Here is a 22,967-nt window from a genome sequence, read left to right as displayed (position 1 = left end):
CAACGCTTTCCCTACTGTTGCACTCTCTGGAGTGGGAATAGTAATGTTTAGCCCTACTCTATCCAACGCTTTCCCTACTGTTGCACTCTTTGGAGTGGGAATAGTAATTTTTAGTCCTACGCTATCCAATGCTTTCCCTACTGTTGAACTCACTGGAGTGGGAATAGTAAATTTTACCCTCCCGCTATCCAACGCTTTCCCTACTGTTGCACTCTCTGGAGTGTGAATATAAATTTTTACCCCTACGCTATCCAATGCTTTCCCTATTATTACACTGTCTGGAGTGGGAATACTAATTTTTACCCTCCCGCTATCCAACGCTTTCCCTACTGTTGCCCTCTCTGGAGTGGGAATAGTAATTTTTACCCTCCCGCTATCCAACGTTTTCCCTACTATTGCACTTACTGGAGTGGTAATAGTAAATTTTACCCGCCCGCTATCCTACGCAAAAAATATTGCATTTTTTAAATAAATATTACGTTAATATATATGTATTATTATTATTTTTTTACTTACATTAATTATTTATTAATTTTAAAGTAATTGAAGTATTTTTAAGTATGTTGCAGTTAATTATATGTTTTATTTCATTAATTTTACATTAATTTTAAGACATTTAAAAAAATTCGATATTGTGACTAACTATATTTTTTACAACGATCTTTAGGATTCTATATTTTTGTACTTACCTTTTTGGAGATAGGGCTTCGATATTTTGGCATTCTATATTTTTTCTTCGATATTTTGGCAATTCGATATTCTTCTTCTCGATATTTCGGCAGTGATCCATTTTATATATATACCTGGTGTGGATATCTTTCATTTAGTGACTCAAGAGATTATAGACTGGTAAAACAAGCTGCTTTACATTCCTTCAAGACTTAGCCTGAAGGCTGCTCTCCATAGCTACCACTAGGATAGCTTTCAATAAAGGTTGTCTTTAACCAATAACCAACAAGCATTTACAATGCAATGGTCTCGGCATTGTTAAAAGTTAGAGCTATTGGCATTGCTCATGACATTATTTTTGTTTATGTTTTTGTTTTTAAAACATTTAAAGAAACGGCATTGTTATTTACAATGTCAATTGCTTAATCTCTCTCAAATGCGAGACCTATTGCATTTGCACCCACACACAGAGCCACACACACAAAGCCACCCACACACACACAGAGCCACCCACACTGGAGCGGGAGACTACCGATTTCGGGGTTTCAGCAGCCAGGGCTTGGTATTGTGTAATGTGCTAATTCTTCCAGCAATAGTCAGTGGCGATGCAGGGGCTCTATAAGGGGTGAAAAACCAACAAAGCCCCATTAACAAGCGAATGGTCTTTTAAAGACCTGTGAAGTACTTGGGGTGGCTCTGTGTGTGCCCGGGGTGCCACACACGGTGGGGGTGAGGGGGGAGGGGGTTGGTACATGCACTGCCAGCAACCCTCCAGGCCAGTGCACAACACTTGCATCACCCTCTCTCTGCCTGCCATTGCGCTCCATGCTTCTGAAAGGTAAGAAAAAAACGTGCATTTGCGTTTCAAATGTCCAGTCCTGCAGCAGCACACTTCCAAAGCCCATACAAGACAGTAACCCGATTCAAGGCCCCTTTCTCTCGATTTTTTTTTTTTAAATCTCCCACTTTGCTCTTCTGAAATGTTGGCATGTATGCTGTATGTAGGGAAAAATGCCATTTACACTGTGTAGTTCTACTCCCAAGAACGTCCTTAGAAGCAGAATAACAGTCCCGTGTTCGGGGGTTAGCGGCCAGGATGTGAGGACCTCTCGTGAGTAGTGCGGACAGAGCACAGGTTCAAAAGGGCTTAGAGTCGCCGCGCTCCCCATGCCGGGCGGCGCTGAGCTGTTGCCCCTGCTGGGGGGTGGCCGGCGGCATCGGGGCGGTGTGAAGCAGAGGAAAAAGCTTAAGCTTAAAAAAAAGTGGGGAGGAGGGGGTCGCCGGTGGCGGTCGGAATGGAACCTGTCACCGCTGCCGCCGTTACCACCGCTGCTGCCCCCGCAGGTCTACGTGCGCCCGAGGGAAGTCCCTCTCTCCTTCAGCCTGACTGCAGCACACTTCTAAAGCCGAGACCTAAAAAGGGCACGGTGGCCCCTTCTTTGCAGGCGCGGTCCAACCCTCCCCCCCCCCTTCTCTCTCCCCTAGTTTGTTTTTCACCCCTCCGTGGGAGTCCAGGGCGGGGGTCGGTTTGTTGGTTTCGGTTTGCTATGAAAGAAACGTTTTGGTTCTTGTCCTAGCTGTCGCTCGGACAATATGTTATCACTTAACAGACAAAATGAAACTTTGACAGATCGCTCCAAAACATGATGATTCGCAGAATGCTCTAAAAAAACACTGAAGCGTGAAGGAGGAAGGACGGAAGTCCTGCCAGGGGTTTTCCGTTAACCGAGAGTTTCGCAGCATGAAAAACACAGCATGCAAACTGGCAGTCACTGCAAATGCGCTGCGTGGACACTGCGCGCTCACTGTGTGCGTACTGCACAGACGCTTCACATACTCTGGACAGACAGACATTGCATGAGCCTGTACAGGCATTACTTTTTAAAGACACTGCCCAGAGACTGCACAAAAGAAACACCGAACCCATGCTGCCCTCGCACTGCCAAACGCTTCACTGCTGAGCCACGCGCTATCATAAAACACTTTGCAGGCACTGCACGACCACACACAACGGGCACTGTACAGCGGAACCATCGCAAAACAATGTTACTGACTCGGATGACAAAAAAAGTCATACCGAAGACCACAAAACAATATATTGTTCAATGCCTTTCTCATTTATTGAGTGGTAGTCCTTCCTCTCTTGTGTATTAGAGACACCGTGTATTCTCCTGTACATTCCTAAGCATTCCCTACCTAGTCATCGTCCTCATCAAGCTCGTCCTCGGGAGGCAGCGCTGCCAGTGAGCTTGGAGTCTCCATTTTAGCGACGGCTGGTGGAAAGGCAGCTTCCATTCAAGATCCTCGGGTTGCGTGCAGCTCAGGGTCAAGGGAAGTACGTCAGTCGTTGAGGGAATCGCCATGAACACCACCGCCTTTCTCCGAGTTCAAGCAGAAATGCCTCGGAGAAACGCAGCGGCATTTTCGGATTCGGGGCGTGTTTTTCTTTCTCTCCTCTTGCCATTGGCTGGAATGTTTACATTCCAGAGGAGAGAAAGAAAGTAAAAAACACGCCCCCGAATCCAAAAAAGACGGGGCTTAAATGGACAGACGCCCCTCTCCTCCAATGGCTGGCCTCCGTTTAGGAAGCCAGCCAATGGAGAAGAGGGGCTGGTTCAAGCCCCATACCTAAAAACATTAAATCTTCGCTGGCCGAGACCTAAAAAGGGGTTGTTTGGACTGATACAAGGTGCCCACTACAACTAGTGGACAGCATATATCAGGCCAACTTCGCACACTGAACTGTAAGTGGGATGAAATAAGTGGGGGCATCTGAAAGTGGGCCATCGAATCAATGGCATGGCTTATACACGTAAACAACATTTCTGTGGTTGTCATAGTGTGCCACCCAACCAGTATTTTGGAGCCTCTCGGAGCTTTTTGTTATTGCATCCAGATATCCAAGACTGCAACTGACATACACCTAAAACCAGCCAAGACTTCTGGCTTTGTCAGTGGTAATTAGATGTTTAAGATAAATTAGTAATAGCAATTATTTTGTTCTCAATAATTAATATTGGAAATATTTCAATCCTGAAATTGTGAGACTGAATTAAACATTACTGAGGACTGTGGAAGGGGTAGTGGTCTTCAGAGTGACTCGGTCTCTTCTGTTCTGTTCACTGTGTGTTGGAGGTGTATGCCCTTTTTCCACCACATCTCCTTCATCTGCATATCTTACTCCTCATCTATTTCCTCTTCACCACCCTCTTTTCACTCTTTACTAAAGGCACCTCCTCACATCTTCTTCACTTCACCACCCCAAACACCATTGCACCCACTCACCTGGAAACACTGCAATTTCTTTTACTTTCACCATATGCAATATTTTAACAACTGTATACCTCCATCACACACGTTTGGACTGAATCACAATTGCAACTAAAAAATGTGACCATTGCATACATGCCAACATTTCAGAAAAGCAAAGTGGGAGATTTAAAAAATAAAACAATTGGGGGGGGGGGGGGGGGAGAGAATGGGGCCTTCCATCGGGTTTCTGTCATGTATGGACTTTGGATGTGTGCTGCTGCAGGATCGGACATTTGAAAGCAAATTCACGTGTTTTTTGTATCACCTCTCAGAAGCATGGAGCGCAATGGCAGGCAGAGAAAAGAGGGGGATGCAAGAGTTTGCACTGGCCTGGCAGGTTGCGGTCAGCGCATACACCCACCCCCCTCCCCCATCAACCCGGGCTGAAACAGCTTCGGGCACACACACAGCCGCCATTCCCCCCCCCCCCCAGTACTTCACAGACCATTCGCTTGTTAATGAGGCTTTGTTGGTTTTTCACCTCTTCTAGACCTCCTGCATTGCAATTCTGACTATTGCTGGAAGAATTAGCACGTTACACAATACCAAGCCCTGTCTGCTGAAACCCCGAGGAATCGGGTTTTTGCTTGCAGGAATCGGGAGGCGGGAGACTAGCCATGAAATCGGTAGTCTCCCGCCTGAATCTGGAGTGTTTGCATGTCTGCCATTGTCTGTGTGCCCTGCAGAGGGGCCAAGGATTGGATGACCACGCATTCTGAACACCTGTTTAACCCACTGACAAGCACCATCAAAACAAGCACTGCATTCAGCCTCCAAGCCAGACTTATCAATTGTTGCCCATTATGAGCACATCGAGAACTCCGTTCAAAGTATGCACTATAGAAGAGTAATCTACTACATTGAAAAAATACAACACCCTGGAATTAGCTAGCACTCTTACGGAATGCAAGATTAAGTAAAATACATAAAATAAAACAAGCATTGGCATAGCCAATAGGTCTCGCCTTTGGAACCTTTTAAGTAGTTGGTTATGCAATATCCTTGGTGCAACAACATCAAATGTTGCATGGCTAAACACTTAAAAGGTCCCAAAGGCGAGACCTGTTGGCTATGCCAATGCTTGTTACTTAAAGAACCGGGAGTCTCCGGTCTGTTGGCATGTTGGCACCTGAGAGCTCGCAACTTTGTCTTCTGTATTTCATGCATCGTCTGCGGCCTGGACTCCTCGGCGACGCAACAGTCATCTGGGCAATTCCAACATTGTTAAAAGTGAGTAATAACCAACATGTTCAAACATATAAATAAAGCGGTCGCAGAATAAAAACACATCGTGAGAAATAACCACCGAGGATCACTTTGTCCTACGACTTGCTTGCAGTCTACTGTGGAGGACAATGAAGGCTGTTTTGTCTGGCAAGATGGCGCCCGCTGTTGGCACGTAATAAAAATCTGTTAGCACTCTAGTTATTCTTCACTTTTACGCGAGAACCTAACGTTCCGTGCCCCCCTGTGAGTTGAGTCGGTGACGCATTCAAGATGGCAGCGCCCAGTCAGCTGTAGGATCTCGACGCGTGTGTGGGAAATATTTACATCTGTCTATCCTTTACACTAACCGGCCACAGTGGCAAATCCTTATTAGAGGCAACATGTCTGGGCGCAACAACAACAAATTGCCAACCAACCTGCCTCAGCTGCAGAACCTAATAAAAAGAGATCCGCTTTCCTACACCGAGGAGGTAAGATTGTGCTTAGGGGCAATTTATGGGTAACTGTAGGGAAGCGGAGTTCCTATGAGATGCGGATACATGAGATTCCCCGGAACTAAGGAAATATAGACTGAGATCCCATATGACGAAGGGACAGGAGATGGCATATCTAGCTAAGGATACTGGAGAAGGGAAAACCGATCAAGAGATAAAACTGTCTAAGAGAAGGACAACAGACAGAAGAGCTTTCACTGAAAAGCATTTTTTTGTGTGTGAAAAGTTTGTTAAGGCTGGGATGGTCCCAGTAAATAGTACTTCTTTGTAGAATGCTAGCTCCGCGGATGGTAGTAATAACGTACCAATCGAATTTTTGATTTATTCCTTCCTGTTTAAGAGTAAATTGTAAGTTTATCAACAGGCTGGGCAACTTTAAATGTTTGATAAGTCTACTTCTCTCTTGTTTTTGCCCTATGTGATTTGAATACATCTAGTAGATATAGTATTAACTTCTTTGCTACATACTTTCATGTCTGAGTTAAAGAGAATAAAAACATCAAGAATGCCAAAACCTATGGTCTTACACTTACTGAATCCCAGTGAAGTCCTGAGATGAGCGAGGCAGGAGGGGGAGGGGGAGGGGGGGGGGGGGGGATTAGAGGGGAAGTGATGGGACATGCAATTGTCGTCTTGCTGTTTACCACTGTATAAAGACCTTGATGCTGAGGTATTGATGTTAAAACGTCTTCACATTCTTGCTGTGCACTGTTTCTGTGATGCAACTATGAAAAATGCCAATAAATATATTTAAAAAAATAATAAATTTTAAAAAAATGCCAAAAACATCATTAACATAAACTTTTTATCATTTCATTACATCAGGAATTGTAGTAGCCCTTAGCACAGCACCAGGGTGTGCTCTACATATACCCATTTAATTTATTCATTACTTAATATTTGATTGACTTTAAGTGGCAGTTTGTACTGCCAATAATATAAGAATGCTTTACAGACACAAGAGATTGTATGTTGATTCCCTATTTTATAGGATCTATCAACTATTTATGCAGTTTTATATAGGAAGGTACTTCCCTGAGGTCAGTAATTTTTACATAGGAGATAAGAAGTTACAAGTAAAACTGAGCTGAACCTAGTAAACACAATGAGAACTGCATATAACAGCAATGCGTTGAAGAAAATGGAGACGACAAGGTAAACTATAAATTGAATAACAATACATGTTTGCGACAAATTAATCGGATAGAATATTAAAAAAGAATGAAGAGGGAATGCCAATTAACGGATATGTGCGTAAGGCAGTACTTAACAATCAGAGGTAGCAGAATGTTGATGATTATGTTACTTTTTTAATAGGAGCGCTGCAGAGGTAAGCTAGGGCGGAGTAGGAAAGTACTGTGGCAGGAGGCAAAAGAATAATCAGATATAAGACAAATGAGAGCGAAAGGAGGTTGAGGGATAAGGAGAAGCTTTAAATATATTCAGTGAAGATTTATGGAAGGGCTCAGCGGAGAAAGAAGATCCCATAGGAGAAAATTCCCTGTAGCCTGACTTGTGGTGTTTTTGTAAGAGAAGAATTTTCAGCTCTGTCTTGAATGTAGAAAACAACGTGGTGGTTTCTAAGCCTAGGGGCAGATTGTTTCGAATTCTAGAAGCACTGTCTGAAAAGCACTGTGCCAGTGTGCATACCTTTTTGAAAGGCTGTGTTACTGTAAGCTTTTTTGCTGCCCTTCACAATGATCTGAACCTTACAGACAATTTCAACTTAGATGTCTAGTATTGAGAGGCAGAGGTGAGGTGTGTGGAATCTTATGAGTGATGCAGGCTGTGTTATATAATGCTCTGACTTTAGTGGGAAGCCATTTAGAGCATTATTGTCACCAGTGTAATGTGGTCACATCTTTGGTTCGAGAGACAAAGCTGTTTTTAGTGAGCCCGGTGCACTTCTGGGAGTTTGGTCGAGAGAGTTGTCTAGTCGATCCTTGATAACATTGGAGATTGGAAACAAGTCTTGAGGTCTTGTTAAAGGATGAATGGGCAAATCCTCCAAATTATTGACAGTTGAAAACGTACACTTTGAGTTGATTTTTGTTTGAAGGTTGAATCTTCTATCAAGAGTGACACCTAGGGATTTACAGTCCACAAGGTGTGCAGCCAGTATCCTATCACAAGAGGGTGAAGGGAGGAGAGTATAGCAAGGAAATGCATCCTCCAGTATAGCTATTCACGATGGGCATCCCTTGCTTGGAAGCCAAAAGGTAATGACTCAAAGCTGCTGTGTTCAGGTACTATTGTTATTAACTGTTTAACTTCTTCAAACTGTAGTGCTTACACATAGTTACATCACCTCTAGTGCTAAGTTTTAATACTGTAAGATATATCCCACAACACGGTTGAGGAGGCCTTCTTCCCAGGTACCGTTAATTCAGTCCAATATAGGACTATTTTTGCAATTTCTGTGGCCACCGATTACACTCGCCTAATCCATACACACACATTCATATTTGAACACATGATATTAATGTACATGATGTGTTCTGTGTCATTGCGGGGCAACTTCATCCTCGGCTTTTCAAACCTGCACTGGATTATAGCAGAGAGGGATCACAAAACTTGTGCTGATATCTTGAGAGCTAATTGGATACTCCATTGCTCATTTTACCTGGGGTTAGACTAGGCACTGGAAGAATGCTTAAGCTTGCTATTACGATCGCTACTATGTGACTGCTTTGAAAGATTCTGCTAGACAAGTCAAGACATGATTTCGTTATTTAATTACATAGCAGCCTAACGTTGCCAGAATGTAAATAGAGTTTGCAGTGGTCACTTTAATATCTACATGGATTGCTTGAACCTTAGTGAACTTTTGCATCACGCACTGTCTATTATCTATGATGAACCACAAATAACACGTCCATTTTAGCTTGTATAATAGATTGTTCTATCCAGGTACATCTACCATTTGGAATCTTCAGACCACTGGTTGTAATACCTTTCTCATTCCCTTGGCACTTAATTAGCAGAGAGGGCACAACAATCCTGACTAATGGACCATTACACCTCATCAGAGGGTGATTTAAGGGAAAAAAAACACCTCACTATGTGGTCAAATAACCCCAACTTCATTTTAATCTTACCATTGGAGACACAATAAAAAGTTCTACCATCCACCAACACATAGTTTTAAGACACTCCTATACCCCTTTGCACCTAGACCCCACACATCCTAAACCATCTTTCTCATCACACAGCACCTTGGGCAGCACAATTCCTGGCAACAATGTAAAACTTCTCATGAGCTCCATTATACAGATACTGCTTGCACCTGGATCTAGATGACTGATGCCTGGAGGGGGCCAATGATGAAGCATGACACCCTTTGGGTAGGTGTGGGCGTTCTACCTTGTTACCAATAAGACCAGAACACTTGGAGTTTGCAGCCAAAACACCAAATAAATACTGTAAGAAAGTGGGTTATTAGTTTGAGAGGATGTGAGTCCTTCCCAACTAGGAAATCCAAAGTTTTGTTAGGTTCAACACCCACATTCAATTAATAAACCTAAGAGCAGTCCTTGGTATATATGGCACAGAGCAGATAGGCTTTATTCAAGAAAGGTGTGTGAAGCATTTGGGAATGTGTTGGGAAATCCGTCTTTTCTGCGCAGTCAACCTGTGTTTTACATCTTTTGCTGGTCCTTATATTTTTGCTGACTTTAGCATTATGTGCACTTTTACCCTGTTAATCAGAAAATCCAAAGAAAATCAACGCGTTTCGGTCTTGCCTCAAGACCTTGAGGCAAGACCGAAACGCGTTTATTTTCTTTGGATTTTCTGTGATTACTAATGGGCTAAATCGAAATAAAAGGACATAATTCAAACTTGCGGAGTGCGACCCTATTTTCTCCCTTTTGAGAGAGTTGGATATATTTGAACGGTCTGGCTCGACCGTAGGATACCGCACTGGTGTGCAGCGCCATTTTCCTCCGACGAAGCGAGCCAAAACGCTGGTGTGTGTATATATATATATATATATATATCTATCTATCTATCTATCCAATTACGTAAACCACCTGTCTTCTGCCTCTCTCAACATCTCAACACAACGGGTGCCGCAGTACACTGAGGCAGTTCCGTGGCAAATCTTAAACAACTTAGTCGCAGGACATATAAAACTGTGCATTCCGGCTCGTATTTCATTAAATACATTTATTCCAGCTCCTTCAAAGAGTACAAAACTAACAAATGCGTTTCAGCCACCTGGCCTTCGTCAATGTTAGTTACTGCTCATATTTTTCACCTTTTAACAAGGACAAAAATCATTGGTTTCGAATTCATTACAAAGATAAATAAAGGACTATATACAAGGGTGGTTTTTGGATGTCACTATATCAGACATTTTGGCATGTATCATATCACCCTCACTTATGAAGCTTTCTCTCCCAGAGTTTTTGGGGGAAGAAGCTCCAAATGATTATGCAATTGGAAATCCCAAATAAAAAGAAATTAAATATAATATTAAATATAATAACCATTCATCAATTCATTGTTGTTGCTCATGCTTCTAGATTATAAAGCTGCGCAAATAATACACCGGCTAGTGTCGTTGTCATATATATAGCGTTGGTTCACATCTTGCTAAATCACACGTATGGGCCCTTTTTGGCCGGCAATAGACCATTTACGTCAATCCAACAAGTTTTAACGTTCCCATCTGGTGGGTGAATTTTTTTTTTCCCAAAAAACAAATTGTGAAGAGAAAAATTTGGTGAGAAAATTCATACATTTTATACTATATCCCACATCTGTATGGGTGAAGCCCATGGTTCAATTGTGCCCTCAAATGGGCTTGTGACAGCTGGAAGGCTCAATTATTCATATAATTTACACAAAGTCCCACATTTATTTGGGTAAGGCCCCTACTTTAATTATGCCCTCAAATGGGCTTGTAGCAGCTGAAAGGCTCAATTATGCCACACCTGGATATCACCTACTTCACATATGCATTTGGGTTCAGATTATAAAATACCAAGAAGAAATTTTTTGAATACCCCAAAAAAACAGAATAAAGAAATATATAGATATAAAAATATTATTAGAGAACCTATGAATGGATTAAACTCAAATTTGGGCAGCTGGTCAGTTGTATCTTTTTATCCCACAAATGACCAAAGTTCCTCCTCACTGTTAAGTCCCCAAGGGGTGCGGTTTCTTAGCTCGACTATATATCTAGCTTCAAACTGTCGCAGCAATTTGACCCTGTCTCCTCCCCTCTCTTTTACTGGGACCTGATCCAGGCAAAAATAACGTGACCTATCGCTTCTGGAATTGTGGGTCTCAGCAAAATGCCGAGCCACTGGGTATGAATTATCGCGGTTGGTGATTGCCCGTGTGTGCTCCAATATGTGCTTTTTAGCTGGATGAATCGTGCTCCTAACATATTGGAGACCACATGGGCAAACCAAACAGTATATTACAAAGCTAGTGATACAATTAAGGAACTTACTAATGCTTTGTTTAGCTTTCTTTCCTGGGACTGAATAGTCCTTCATCCTATGACTATTCTTACATGCCTTGCAGGCAGCACATGGATAGAACCCATTTATGGGCATTCTCCTTATCGTTGGCTCCTCAGAAAAATGGCTTTGTACCATGATATCCTTAATCGATGCATTCTTTCTATGTGTAATATCTGGTCTGCTTGGCAGTAATCATCCGATTACAGTGTCTGTCTGCAGGACTTTCCAGTTCCGCTGGACTAGACCTATGGTCTTCTGTGCCTCTGCTGAGAAGATAAGGATCAGCCTCACCACTGCTGTGTCGTCTACATTATCAGATGCAGTGACTGATTTGTATGCAAGCAGATCCTGTCTCTCTTTAAATGCCCCTTTACAGCAGCATCATATAATACATGGTTTTTATACCCTCTCTTTCTGAATCCAGTCAGAGATTCACTTGCAGCCTCAGAATAATCATCTTCAAGTGTACAATTCCTTTTAAGTCGCAGTAATTCCCCATAGGGAATACTGTGAATAGAACTGCGTAGGTGCTGGCTTCCTGAATCTAACACTGTATTTCCTGCGGTCGGTTTCCTGTACAGTTTTGTAAAAATTCTGTCTTCTGCCATGAAAACCAGTAGATCTAGAAAGGCTACCTCTGTGCTGCTGATATTACTTGTACATTTTCGATTAAGATCATTGTTGTTTAAGATCTGAATGTATTCTTCTGCTTCTGCAGCAGTGCCTCTCCAGACAATGAAAAAGTTGTCGATATATCTCACCCAAAGGGCTATCTTATCGACCCACCTTTCCTTGTCCTCTGCCCAGGCCACGTGCTTCTCCCACCAGCCTACGAAAAGATTTGTTTGGCTTCGGGCGAAGCACGTGCCCATGGCAGTTTCTTGGACCTGTAAATACAGTTGCACCCCAAAAAGGAAAATCTTGTTATTCAGGCAAAATTCAACAATCTCGAGAAGCATTCTGCTGTGGGCCTGAAATTTCAACGGTCTCGTTCTGAGAAAACATTGTAGAGATGACAGGCCATGACAATGTGCAATACAAATATACAGACTTGTGCTGTCCAGGGTAATTAGTAGAAAGTCAGGTTCCCAGCGTATGTTCTGGATTCGCCGTATAAAATCAGTGGTGTCCTGAATAAAGGAACTTAAGTCTCTTAACAACGGTGAGAGAAAATAATTAGCATACGTTGATGCTTTTTGTAAGAGACTTCCTTTGCTGGACACTATTGGTTGTCCTGGCAGTTTAGTCAGGTCTTTATGGATTTTGGGTAGATGGTAAAAGGTGGGGAGGACAGGAAAATCCATTTTCATATATTGATCCTCTTCTAGTATCCCACTGGTTCTCCATTTGTCGAGTAATTCATAAAAGGCCAATACACTCATGTTAAATGTCTCTCTACTGACTTTCTTGTAGCTCTCCATGTCGCCTAAAAGACATAGTGCTCCTTGTAAAGCTCTTTAGAAAAGATAACAACATTTCCGCCTTTATCGGATTGCCTAATGACCAGGGATGTGTCATCCTTTAATGCTTTAACCGCTGCCCACTGTGCCCTGGTGAGATTGTATTTTCTTTTATCTTCTGGTCACACACGGGCTGTTCTTTATTCATCAAGGTCCTTAATCATGGCCTCATGAAAACAATCTATTGTGTCAAATGGTGTTTTAGGGATGTATTTTGATTTTGGTTTGAAGTTGCTTTTACCACTTTTCTGTTCAATCCCCAATTCTTCCATAGTATAGATTGCACCTCCTCCGCTACTTTCCACCATATCCTGGCCAGAATTATGTAACACGTGCATAGTCTGCAAAACATCAAAATCATGTCCCGTAAGGATGTCAGTTGCGGCTGGCAACCTCATTGTTTCCGGTTCCAGGCATCTTGGATGTTGAGTGAAAGTTTTCTTCAATTTAAATTTTCAAACGAACTGATAGAGATCGATCCGAGTTTGAATGTAGTCCCATTCGGTTGTGGGGCAAAAGGTCAGTCCTTTTTGTAGAACCTGGATTTCTGTATCGGATAAAGATCTTTTCGACAGGTTTACCACTGAAAGAGGGTTTACATCTTGTTGGAACGCCTCTTGCTCCTCGTCTCCCATGGTCGAAAATGTTTCCTGTTCTTTCCTCCTCGCCTACTTTTCCGGTGCCTTGCTCCGGAGGTCGAGTTCTTTGCGGGTATCTTCTCCACGATTCTTTTATGAGCTGATATTCCTGGGGCAAATTCTGCTCATGGCTAGCTGAGGCCCCTGCACCCCTTCTGGGGTTTTCCGTTTCGGAATGATCCGTATCTGCCTCATATTCCGATGTATCCTTTGGTGCAAGTGATTTAGAGCCTTTTTCTTTCTTGTAATGTCCTCCGGTGGGCATCATATTTTTTTGCAAAGGTTAGAACCCTGCCCGTCTCATAATCATGTTGATCTCGGGCAAAATGTTTTTGTTTACGACGTTTAATGTCATTCTCATAAGAGATCAGTCTGGTCTTCATCCTTGCCCTGAGATTATCAATTTGTTCCTTATCCTCAAAGGTTGCTATCTGGCCTTTGATGTCCTTGATCTCGCTCAGTAATTTCGTTCTGTCACTCTTGGCATATCTCACTAAAATCCCCACCATGACTTTAGCTGAGGCAGTGGAAAACTCAGCCCAGTCTTTTAACAAATTAGGATCCGGGTTTTCATCTTTGTAATGAATTCGTTACCAATGATTTTTGTCCTTGTTAAAAGGTGAAAAATTCGAGTAGTAACTAACATTGACGAAGGCCAGGTGGCTGAAACGCGTTTCTTAGTTTTGTACTTTCTGAAGGAGCTGGAATAAATTTATTTAATGAAGTACGAGCCGGAGTGCGCAGTTTTGTATGTCCTCTGACTACGTTGTTGAAGATTTGCCACGGAACTGCCTCCGTGTACCTTGGCACCCGTTGTGTTGAGAGTGGCAGAGGACATATATACATTTATATATTTATTAGTGGACTGTAGCACCTATTGTGCCATCCACTACAGTCATCCTGTACAACATGGCTTCAGGCCTACCACTATAGCCCAACTGTGGTAGTTTGAACACTGCAGTTTAACTTGCCAAAACAAATCCCCCTTGACACTTCAAAACCCCACTTTTAACCTCTTGCATGCGTCGGACGGCCCCTGGCCATCCGACGTCATGGTGGGCGTGTGCGTCGGATGGCCGGGGGCCATCCGATTTGCGCACGTGTGGAATTTGCCCGCACCGCGGGGGAATTCCATGCATGTCCAAGGGGTTAAATATAAATAGGGCTCCCTGTTTTCTGTTTTTACTGATTTTTACAGACAAATACAGACAGAAAACTATTTATTTTCCTGTCTATTTATTTTTAAATACAGAAAAATATGGAAAATAGACCTTCTTTGGATCATTTTTTCTATAGTCAATCATGAGTGACAGGTCACTAGGAGTACAGACTTAGAGGTAGAGGAGATGAAAAAAGACAGTAGATTTCCCAATTAATTGCATTATTGATGCTATTCTACAATGCTATTGCACTGTATACTGCTGAAATCTTTTGGATATTCAAATGCGAGCATACATTTATCAGTCAAATAAATGTGAAAAAATACCCATTGCAGCTTCGTTTATATTGAAAACATAAAATAAAAATGGATAAATACAGAAAAAAATGAGCGAAAATACAGTCAGAAATGACGAAAAAATAAATACCATAAAACCGGGAGCCCTAAATATAAATATGTCACCCTTCTACAAGGGAGGTTGCATGGTATTTAAAGGTGGGCCGTTTAATGTTACCATGCCTTTACAGTGACCAGCACCCAAAAGCAATTTTTCACGGTCAAGCCTAGCTGTCCTATGTCAGTGTATCAATAACTTTTATTGTATGATCAATAAAAATTGTTACATCAGTGTAAATTCTCTAAACAGAAGCAATACATGAGGCGTCGATAAAAGAAATATCTGAGTAACACAAGCGCATAAAATAAGTTAAAATACCTTGAGAAAACTTTAAAAACAGTATTATCATTTGATACACTAAAAAGGACTTGAGATTAGCAGCAGATACATGAGTGCTCGGCAGTTAATAAAAGTGGCTGTGAGTACTGAGGTCATTAAGATGAGGTAGGAAGACCTAGCTGTCCTATGTAGAAAGCCAGAGTACAAATTAAAGTACTAATACTATAGTTTGGGAATGGCACTAGCTAGAAGAATAATTAAACAACTATTTTTAATAGTTATTTAAATTACAACTCTATGAAAAAGATAGATTTTTAGTAAATATGGAAAAGTAACTTTTAGAAGGTTAACCATATCCCTGCCTGAAGTTCCTGCAGGCTAATTTGTATGTGCTCTTAAACTTCTCCCAGCCATAGATTAACATTTGAATAGGTGTGAAAAACAGCTGAAACACTTACCAGAAACAAACAATAGGCTGATGTGAATGGATGGAGATGTCTCCTCTGAATCTCACAGAATATGCAGAGTGGGGAGTATCTTTTTTGATATTTTAGTGTCAAATCCTGCTTGACGTCTGCTGGGTCTAAATATAACATTTTGAGGCACACTTATAAAGCATAGATCAGAATGCCAAAATAGTTCTTGTATATCCACTATCTGGTTGCTAAAGGATCTGCTTTGTCCCCCAAGATGCCTGTCTCTGGGTTTTATATATAACAGTGGGGAGACCCTTGAAAAGAAGGGGAAAGGATGCCAAAACAAATCTTGTGTAACCACTGTGAAAAGCCTACTGTTATTCTACCAGACTTCTGTCTCTGGGTTTATTGTGGATACAGTGGCTACCTCAAAGTGGATTTTAGTGTTAGACATAGGAGGAAACTAGGATTACCATAATACACTCCACACTAATGCCCCAGCCCATAGAGCCCAAGTAGAGTGTAGCCGAAGAATTTCACCATCTTGTAAATACCCAAAGTGGGTATAGTTGGCTTCGGACAATTTTACTTCATCAGTTAGGACGTGCCCAGGAGTCCTTCCCACCCACTAGCTTGTGTCGGACATAAATGTAGCATCTCCAAGCACCCACTTCAGTACCCTGCAGGACCTGAAGAAGAACAGAAGAGGACTGAAGCTGACGTCTTGACCTTGAGTGGAGCACTGAAGGAATGACTGCTTCCTCTCGTACTAAGGACAAAGGAGTGAACTCTAAGGGTCATAAGCTGACCTCCTGTTCAAGCTACAGTGATACAGCAAGCTACAATAGGCCTTTCCTGCAACTGGCCAATGTCAAATGTACCTGAACTGGCACCTGCTGTTGGGTCTGTCTGACAGCCTGCGAGTCTCTTAAGTGCCTCTCTGTAGGTCTATGGGCTGTTTATAAGTGTACCACTGTGGTGGATTAGGACTTGAAGTCAGAAGTTAATATCTTTGACTGGCACAAATCTGGTTGGTGTGTCCCACCTGCGCTCCAGCTTGGTCAGCATCTAATTGTTCCTAGGTCCCATCTACTGAGACCATTGACCATCATTGCCACATATTGCTTCTTCTATGTAAAACTTAAAACATCATATCTCAGGTTCTCTTTATTGGAGTTTTTCCATTTTGGTGCCATTTTCATTATTACGTTTTTACTCCGTTTTTCTATTTGATTTTTATTATTAAAATTTTTACTTTATTATTGGATTGGTACTGCATAAATACTTTGCACATTGACGTAAGTTAAGTCTGCCTGCTCTGTGCCATAATAACCAAGGGTTTGAGGTCGAGTTTATTTTGAGACTTGAGTGGTTCACCCTGACAAGGATTGTAAATATTACTCGAAGTGGATGGATAGTCACCCTTCTTGACTAGCAACCCAATTTCTTACAGGAACCAAAACAGTAAAAAGGTTAAAGCACAGTTGTAATAAAGTGCGTTTCTGTTGCAGTAACCCCCCCCCCCTTTTTTGCCTAATAGCTGCTGCACTTTTCCTTGTTGTGCCCTGGGCTCCTGCCAATCAGGTGCCCAGGGCCTGTGTCCCTTCCCTAAAAACTGCCTAACAGCCAAAACCCAAATTGGCAAACCCTGGCCACATGTCAGCCCCTGGTAAATGGTACCCTAGGGCCTTGTGACCAGGGAAGGCCTCTAAGGGCTGCAGCACTCATTGTGCCACCCTTAGAGGCCCTGTACCCTAACACACACACACACTGCTCTTGCAGGCTGAGTGTCTGGGTACAAGACAAAACAGAGAGTCGACATTCCACACATCCCTGTATGCCATGCCCACAACCTACACTGCCCTGGCATACATCAGCCACCCCTCTAGCTGGGTGCCCTATGCCAGTGGTGTGGGTAACGAGGCAGGAACCCTGTGCTCCTACAGTACCCAGGTCCATTCCTGGGTCCTGTAAGTGCAGTGCTGCCATCTAAGAGTACATGGTGCTGGGAGCTTGTCAAACACGAACTCCACAGCACCATAATGGCAGCACTGAAGACTGAGAAGTTTGGTATCAAACTGCTCAGCACATTAAAACCACACTGATGCCAGTGTGGGATTTAATGTACCAAGCACCACAGAGGGCATCTTAGAGAGGCCCCCTGAAACCTAAACCTACAATCCACGTCTGTTCTGAGGCTGCCTAGGCTGCCACACAGCAGACATGTTGCTGGACCCCTGGGTAGGAGAGCCCCTACTCTCCTGGGCCTGCAACAATGCACATCATGGGCGAGGTGCTAAATCTTCTCCCCAGGATGGGCAGGGGGAAGCTTCAAAGGCATGCCGCCTCTGTGAGCTTCCCCAGGTCACTGCAACCCCCCACTCTGGCGGGAAGCTTGGCCGGAAACCCCAAATAAGGACAGGGGATGTGTCAGCCTGCCAACCCCACCCCTCGGGTGGGGGAGGCGAGGTGAAGCACATCTCCGGGCTCTCGCCATCTTGAAGATGGGAAGCCCTGCCCAATCAGGACTAGGCTACTGCCCCCGTCCCACAGGAGAGAGGCTGGATAGGGGGTGTACCCACCCCAGGACAGGGACCCATTGGTCCCTGCCTTTCACCTACCTGTAACCCCCTAAATCTAGTATTTAGGGGCACCCTGAACCTTCCTTCCCCAGATTCCAAAATCCGAAGAAGAGCTGGAAGAAAGAAGACCTGCCCTGCAGCTGCTAAGAAGAGGAAGACACAAACTGCTTTGGCCCCAGCCATACCGGCCTGTCGACCCTCGAACCTGCTCCTGCTCCAACCCGGCATCTTTTGTGGCCAGCAACCTCACAAACCCCGGAGGACCTGGCTACCTTTTGGCTGTAAGCACCTGGGACTCCCATGAGTAGAGGCTCTACACAAAATCTACTTCTAATCCCTGGCAGCAGCCCGGAACCGCGAACCCAGCACACTCTGCACCAGCCAAGCCTGGCCTGTGCCGGAGTGAACAAAGACCACGAGGACGACCCCACGGCGTCTGTGACCCCGAGTCCGGCACCCAAGGACCTCCCTCGACACTCCTGAAGAAGCCTGCAGCCTTAGAACAAGGTGCCCCCCCAACCGCGATCAACAGAGGGTAAGATTTCCCGACACCAAAAGGCACCCCTGCACCCGCGGCCCCCTGTGCCCAATCCCGGGGTACCTACCTATCCTCCAACTACCCAACTTACCTCTCGAAGTGGTGGTGGCACCTGAAGAATCCTCGTCCCCGAGCTTGCAGTCTTTTTCTAAACCGGAGATTTCCCATTGAAATCAATTGAGCGCCCGAAGGCTCAAAAGCACCATGCACCCAGCCGCCCGGGTGGCCCTGGCAGTGCAACCTATACACCTATCTACTTCCCCACTTGCCCTGAGTAAGTGACCAGGAGCCCAGCTCCCACAGCCGCCTGGCCTGCTAGTCAGCAGCCCCCACCCAAGGCCCCCCTATCCCTCATAGGATAACATTGGGCCTGACTCTCTCTGCACCCGGCCGCGCTAGTGCTGCTGGGGGTGAACCAACTGTACCTACCTGACCCTGGGGGACCCCTGAGTCTATGCCCAGAACCTCAACTCTGCCAGTCGAGTACTTACCTTTAAACCGATAACTCAATTTTCTTCATAGGGTAACATTGACTGGCTTTTTCTTGAAATTTCTTCTAAGTGTGGACTTTTCAAATCTTAAAATATTCACCAAAAATTAGCCGAGGAACGAAAACGAAAATACTCACCTGCTCTTAGGTGAGCTCCCAGTGCTAGATCTTGGTGCCCAGCACTGACTCTGAAAAATACTTACAACTGTACTTACCAGTAACCCAATTTTCTCCCATAGGAAATCATTGACTGTTTTTCTGTTAAATTTCTTCTAAGTGTCAATTTCTGCAAACTTTAAATATTCTTTAAAAATCGTATAACTTCTGAAAACGTAATTGCTTACCTGTTTTGGATAAAGGTCCCAGTACTGAGTCTAGGTAGCCACTACTGGAGTACAAAAGTAACGAGAACATACTATACCTGCAACTTGAATTTTCTTCCATAGGGAATCATTGACTGTTTTCTATTAAATATTTTCTAAGTGTCAACTTTTAAAATAGCAAAATATTGTCTAAAAATCATCACAGTAATGAAGTCGACTTTTATCACTTGATTCTAAATACTGACCCCGGATTGAATCTAGGATCCAGTCCTGGAATTCCAAAAGTAATCCTAAAAGTAATCTGTGGCAAATAACTTGAAACTTCCATTGAACTCAATGCATTATTGTGTTTAAAATAGTGTTGCCTATTGCAACCACTTGTAACTGTTTACAAAAGTCAATTGCATATTGCAAAAGTATTTATATAAAGTATCTCATTCTGAGAATGTATATTTTAACTCCAATTGTTGGTTCTAATATAAAACAAGCATATATTTTTTTATATATAAACCATTGGCCTAGAGTTCAGTTATTGAGTGTGTGTGAGACCATTTGCTGACTGAGTGTGTACAACAAATGCTTTACACTGTCCTCTGATACTGCCTTACTGCTCGACCAAGCTACCACTTTAGAGGGTAAGGTTATATCTAACTTTAGCCTCTGCCAAACCTCTGGGGACTGTGGACTCTTACACTCTGTACCTATTTGGGAACAGTATATACAAAGCCATTTTGTCACAACAGTACAATAAAAGTTCCATAGCTAATTTCTAAACATATACAAATTGGAATAATAATCAGAACAAGCATTGGCATAGCCAATAGGTCTCGCCATAAGAGATTATTAAAGCAATGTCCTTGCCTGTACTTAGAGGTGTTATGTAAGAGTTAACCCAATTAATGCTGTGTCCTAAGTCTTATTTCTTGACCTACCGACTAAATAATGGCTACTATTCCAAAATATGCAGCATTTTGCTGCATAATTTACATTTTCTTCCTGCATAATTTACTCAATCCTGCTGCATTATTTGGCCATTTCCTGCCGCATATTTCCAGTGGCCCTGCCTATAGGGGCAACCAGGCAGTGCCCAATGGGCTGCTCTAAGATGTCAGTGAATTGACCTGTGTTTTGACTGTTTGTGTGTCTGTTTTATGGTCTGGTGGGATGGTTATTATAACAAACATTGCCTGAAGTAACCTTAAATCATGCAGTCTTCTATACATTGAAAGATACTTGCACAGAATGCATTGACAACTTCAAAACTGCTTCAATTTGCAAACAGGGGCCAGTTTTTAAACTGCCTAATTAACTAAGGGGGGCACTTTTATTTTGGTGCCCAAGTCTATTTTCTGTCCCTGTCCGATCCTGCTAACAGAGCGCTAACTAAAGGAGCAGCTGAAAGACAGCATACTGCCCTGTATTGCTTCTTATGTGGTCAGGGTTATTCTGAAGGAAGATGATATGTAACAAATATAAACACCTAGAAAACAAGCATTTATAATGCAATAGGTCTTGCAGTTAGGTGAGTTTGAGCTATTGACATTGTAAATGACAATGCCTTTTATTTATGTTTTGGGTTTTAAAACTTTAAATAAAGGACATTGTCATTTACAATACTGATAGCTTAAGCTGTCACAAATGCAAGACTTTTTGCATTGCAAATGCTTCCCCCTATGTGCCTAAGAGTAACATGGAATTACTCCAATTACTCCAGAGTAATTGAAATTCTATCCAGGTCTAGTCACTACGTGGGCATCGTCAAGGTCACAGGTGTCTGCGAATCTGCATACAGCACTATGAATAGATGAATATAGGTGTTACAATTAACAAAGCTCCATATGTGTTTTGGATATTACCAGGAGTAAATTATGGGACAGTCTGTGCATTACTGTTCGGTAATAACACAGTGGGTAAAAGATAATGAGGTCACAATAGTGGCATGTAGCAATCCCTGCTCTAAACACTGTTCCATCTCCCCTCCCCTCCTCACTAATAGCACCTTAATGGCACTTTAGTGTACTTGAGTTATATCATCAAACGTTTTAAATACAAGTGAACAGCCTCTGGGGCTGTGTTTGATGGTACCCTGTATTTTATTGAATGTACGCATGTAAATCCAATAACATGGTGCACATTCTCTGAGGGGGAGAGGAGATGTGACACTGAGGAGATGACGATTTCCTTAAATTGAGTGCACATGAGGAGGCCCACAAACCTATTGCTGAGTGGAACAGATTAAATGAAGTATCTCCCTCCTACGCTCCTCACTCTTCTCTCCCCTGAGGTTTCTGGTGTCCCAGAAAGGGGTGCACTTAGTAAAATACGCATACATCTTCTCCTAAGCCCACCTAACTGGTTTTGAGAAAAGCTCCCCCTTTCAATGGGCTGGTGCCCAGATGGCAGCATTTGCCCCATAGAGCAAAGGCTTGTCTTCTCCGGTTCTCACATTACTCTTAACTATGAATGGACAGGAGTAACCCTGGTCCCTTTCAAGTTAAGTACCTGAACCCTCCACAGCTGCCCCTCTTAAGCTGAGAGGAATCGCATACCTCATACCCAGGTCTTTTGTGAAAAGGACTTCACTTTCGTTTTTGCTCTGGTAATACTTTTTAAAATCTCATTAAGGGGAGCTGCTGGCAGCTCAATGCTAATTTGTCTACTTGAGATTCAGACAGACAAGGTCTAGGTATTTAAACATTTCCTTTCCTCAATATCTATCAGAAATCTGACTTCTCCAGTGATTTTGATTTTTAGTAAATATTAGAAAAGGTGGTTTAAAAATTCTGACAGCTTATCTCAAACCAGAGTTAGCAGAAATAGCATTTTATTCTTAACCTTAGTTTCTCTTATAGGACAGATACAGTCCTTCACAGTGAAAATAGCTTTTGGCGGCTTGTCACTGCAGGCACTGCGCATTCCAAAACTAAATTCATATATTCTTCCCGCTACCATGCATCTGCCCCATCAGACCCTATGTATATATGCAGTATTTGCATTGAAATTTTTACTCTCAAGCAGATTATGGTTGTTCTTTTTTGTGGTCATGCAAGCCTTGTGTCTCTTGATGTAATGGTGTTTTCAGTCACAACTCACCAAATGTTTTTGTTCTAAATGTACACCTTGACAGATTGTCTTTGTATGCACTGGTGTATGTTTTTGTGTGTTTTATTACAGTAGTTGAAAAATAAATTTCGTACTGTCTTACTTTCTCTAGTTTCTGCAACAGTACCACCATTTTCAGTCTCATATTGAGATCTTCAAATTGCAGCCAGATAAATCCAATAAGGACCTTGCAGAGCTTGTTATGTTTATGGCACAGGTAAGATGTTACACATCCTTATTCACATTTAATAGATAGTAGCTCTTAAAACCTTTAGTTGAAGCTTGTCTAAAGAAGTAACTGTTATTACAAAAGCTTGCAACTAAATAATTAAGGTATCAGCATTTTTGAAAGTGTAATTGACTGTAAAAAGCATGTCCCCACAGCTTCATACTAAAATTCTGCA

General features: G+C 42.8%; 1 protein-coding gene across 2 annotated transcripts in view; it reads left to right on the top strand.

Annotated features, from left to right (window-relative positions):
- Positions 1-5,458: 5,458 nt before the first annotated feature.
- SDAD1 (SDA1 domain containing 1) overlaps positions 5,459-22,967 on the top strand; it is a 148,222-nt gene continuing 130,713 nt past the window's right edge. For both annotated transcript variants that reach the window (XM_085640981.1, XM_085640980.1), the window contains exons 1-2: positions 5,459-5,678; positions 22,676-22,780. In XM_085640981.1, coding sequence (XP_085497107.1) covers positions 5,589-5,678; positions 22,676-22,780 — 195 coding nt within the window. In that variant the 5' untranslated portion in view covers positions 5,459-5,588. The remainder of the gene's footprint in view (positions 5,679-22,675; positions 22,781-22,967) is intronic.

This window comes from Triturus cristatus, chromosome 2_2, assembly GCF_964204655.1.
Source record: "Triturus cristatus chromosome 2_2, aTriCri1.1, whole genome shotgun sequence".
Lineage (NCBI taxonomy): Eukaryota > Metazoa > Chordata > Amphibia > Caudata > Salamandridae > Triturus > Triturus cristatus.
This window is presented reverse-complemented; position numbering and strand designations above follow the sequence as displayed.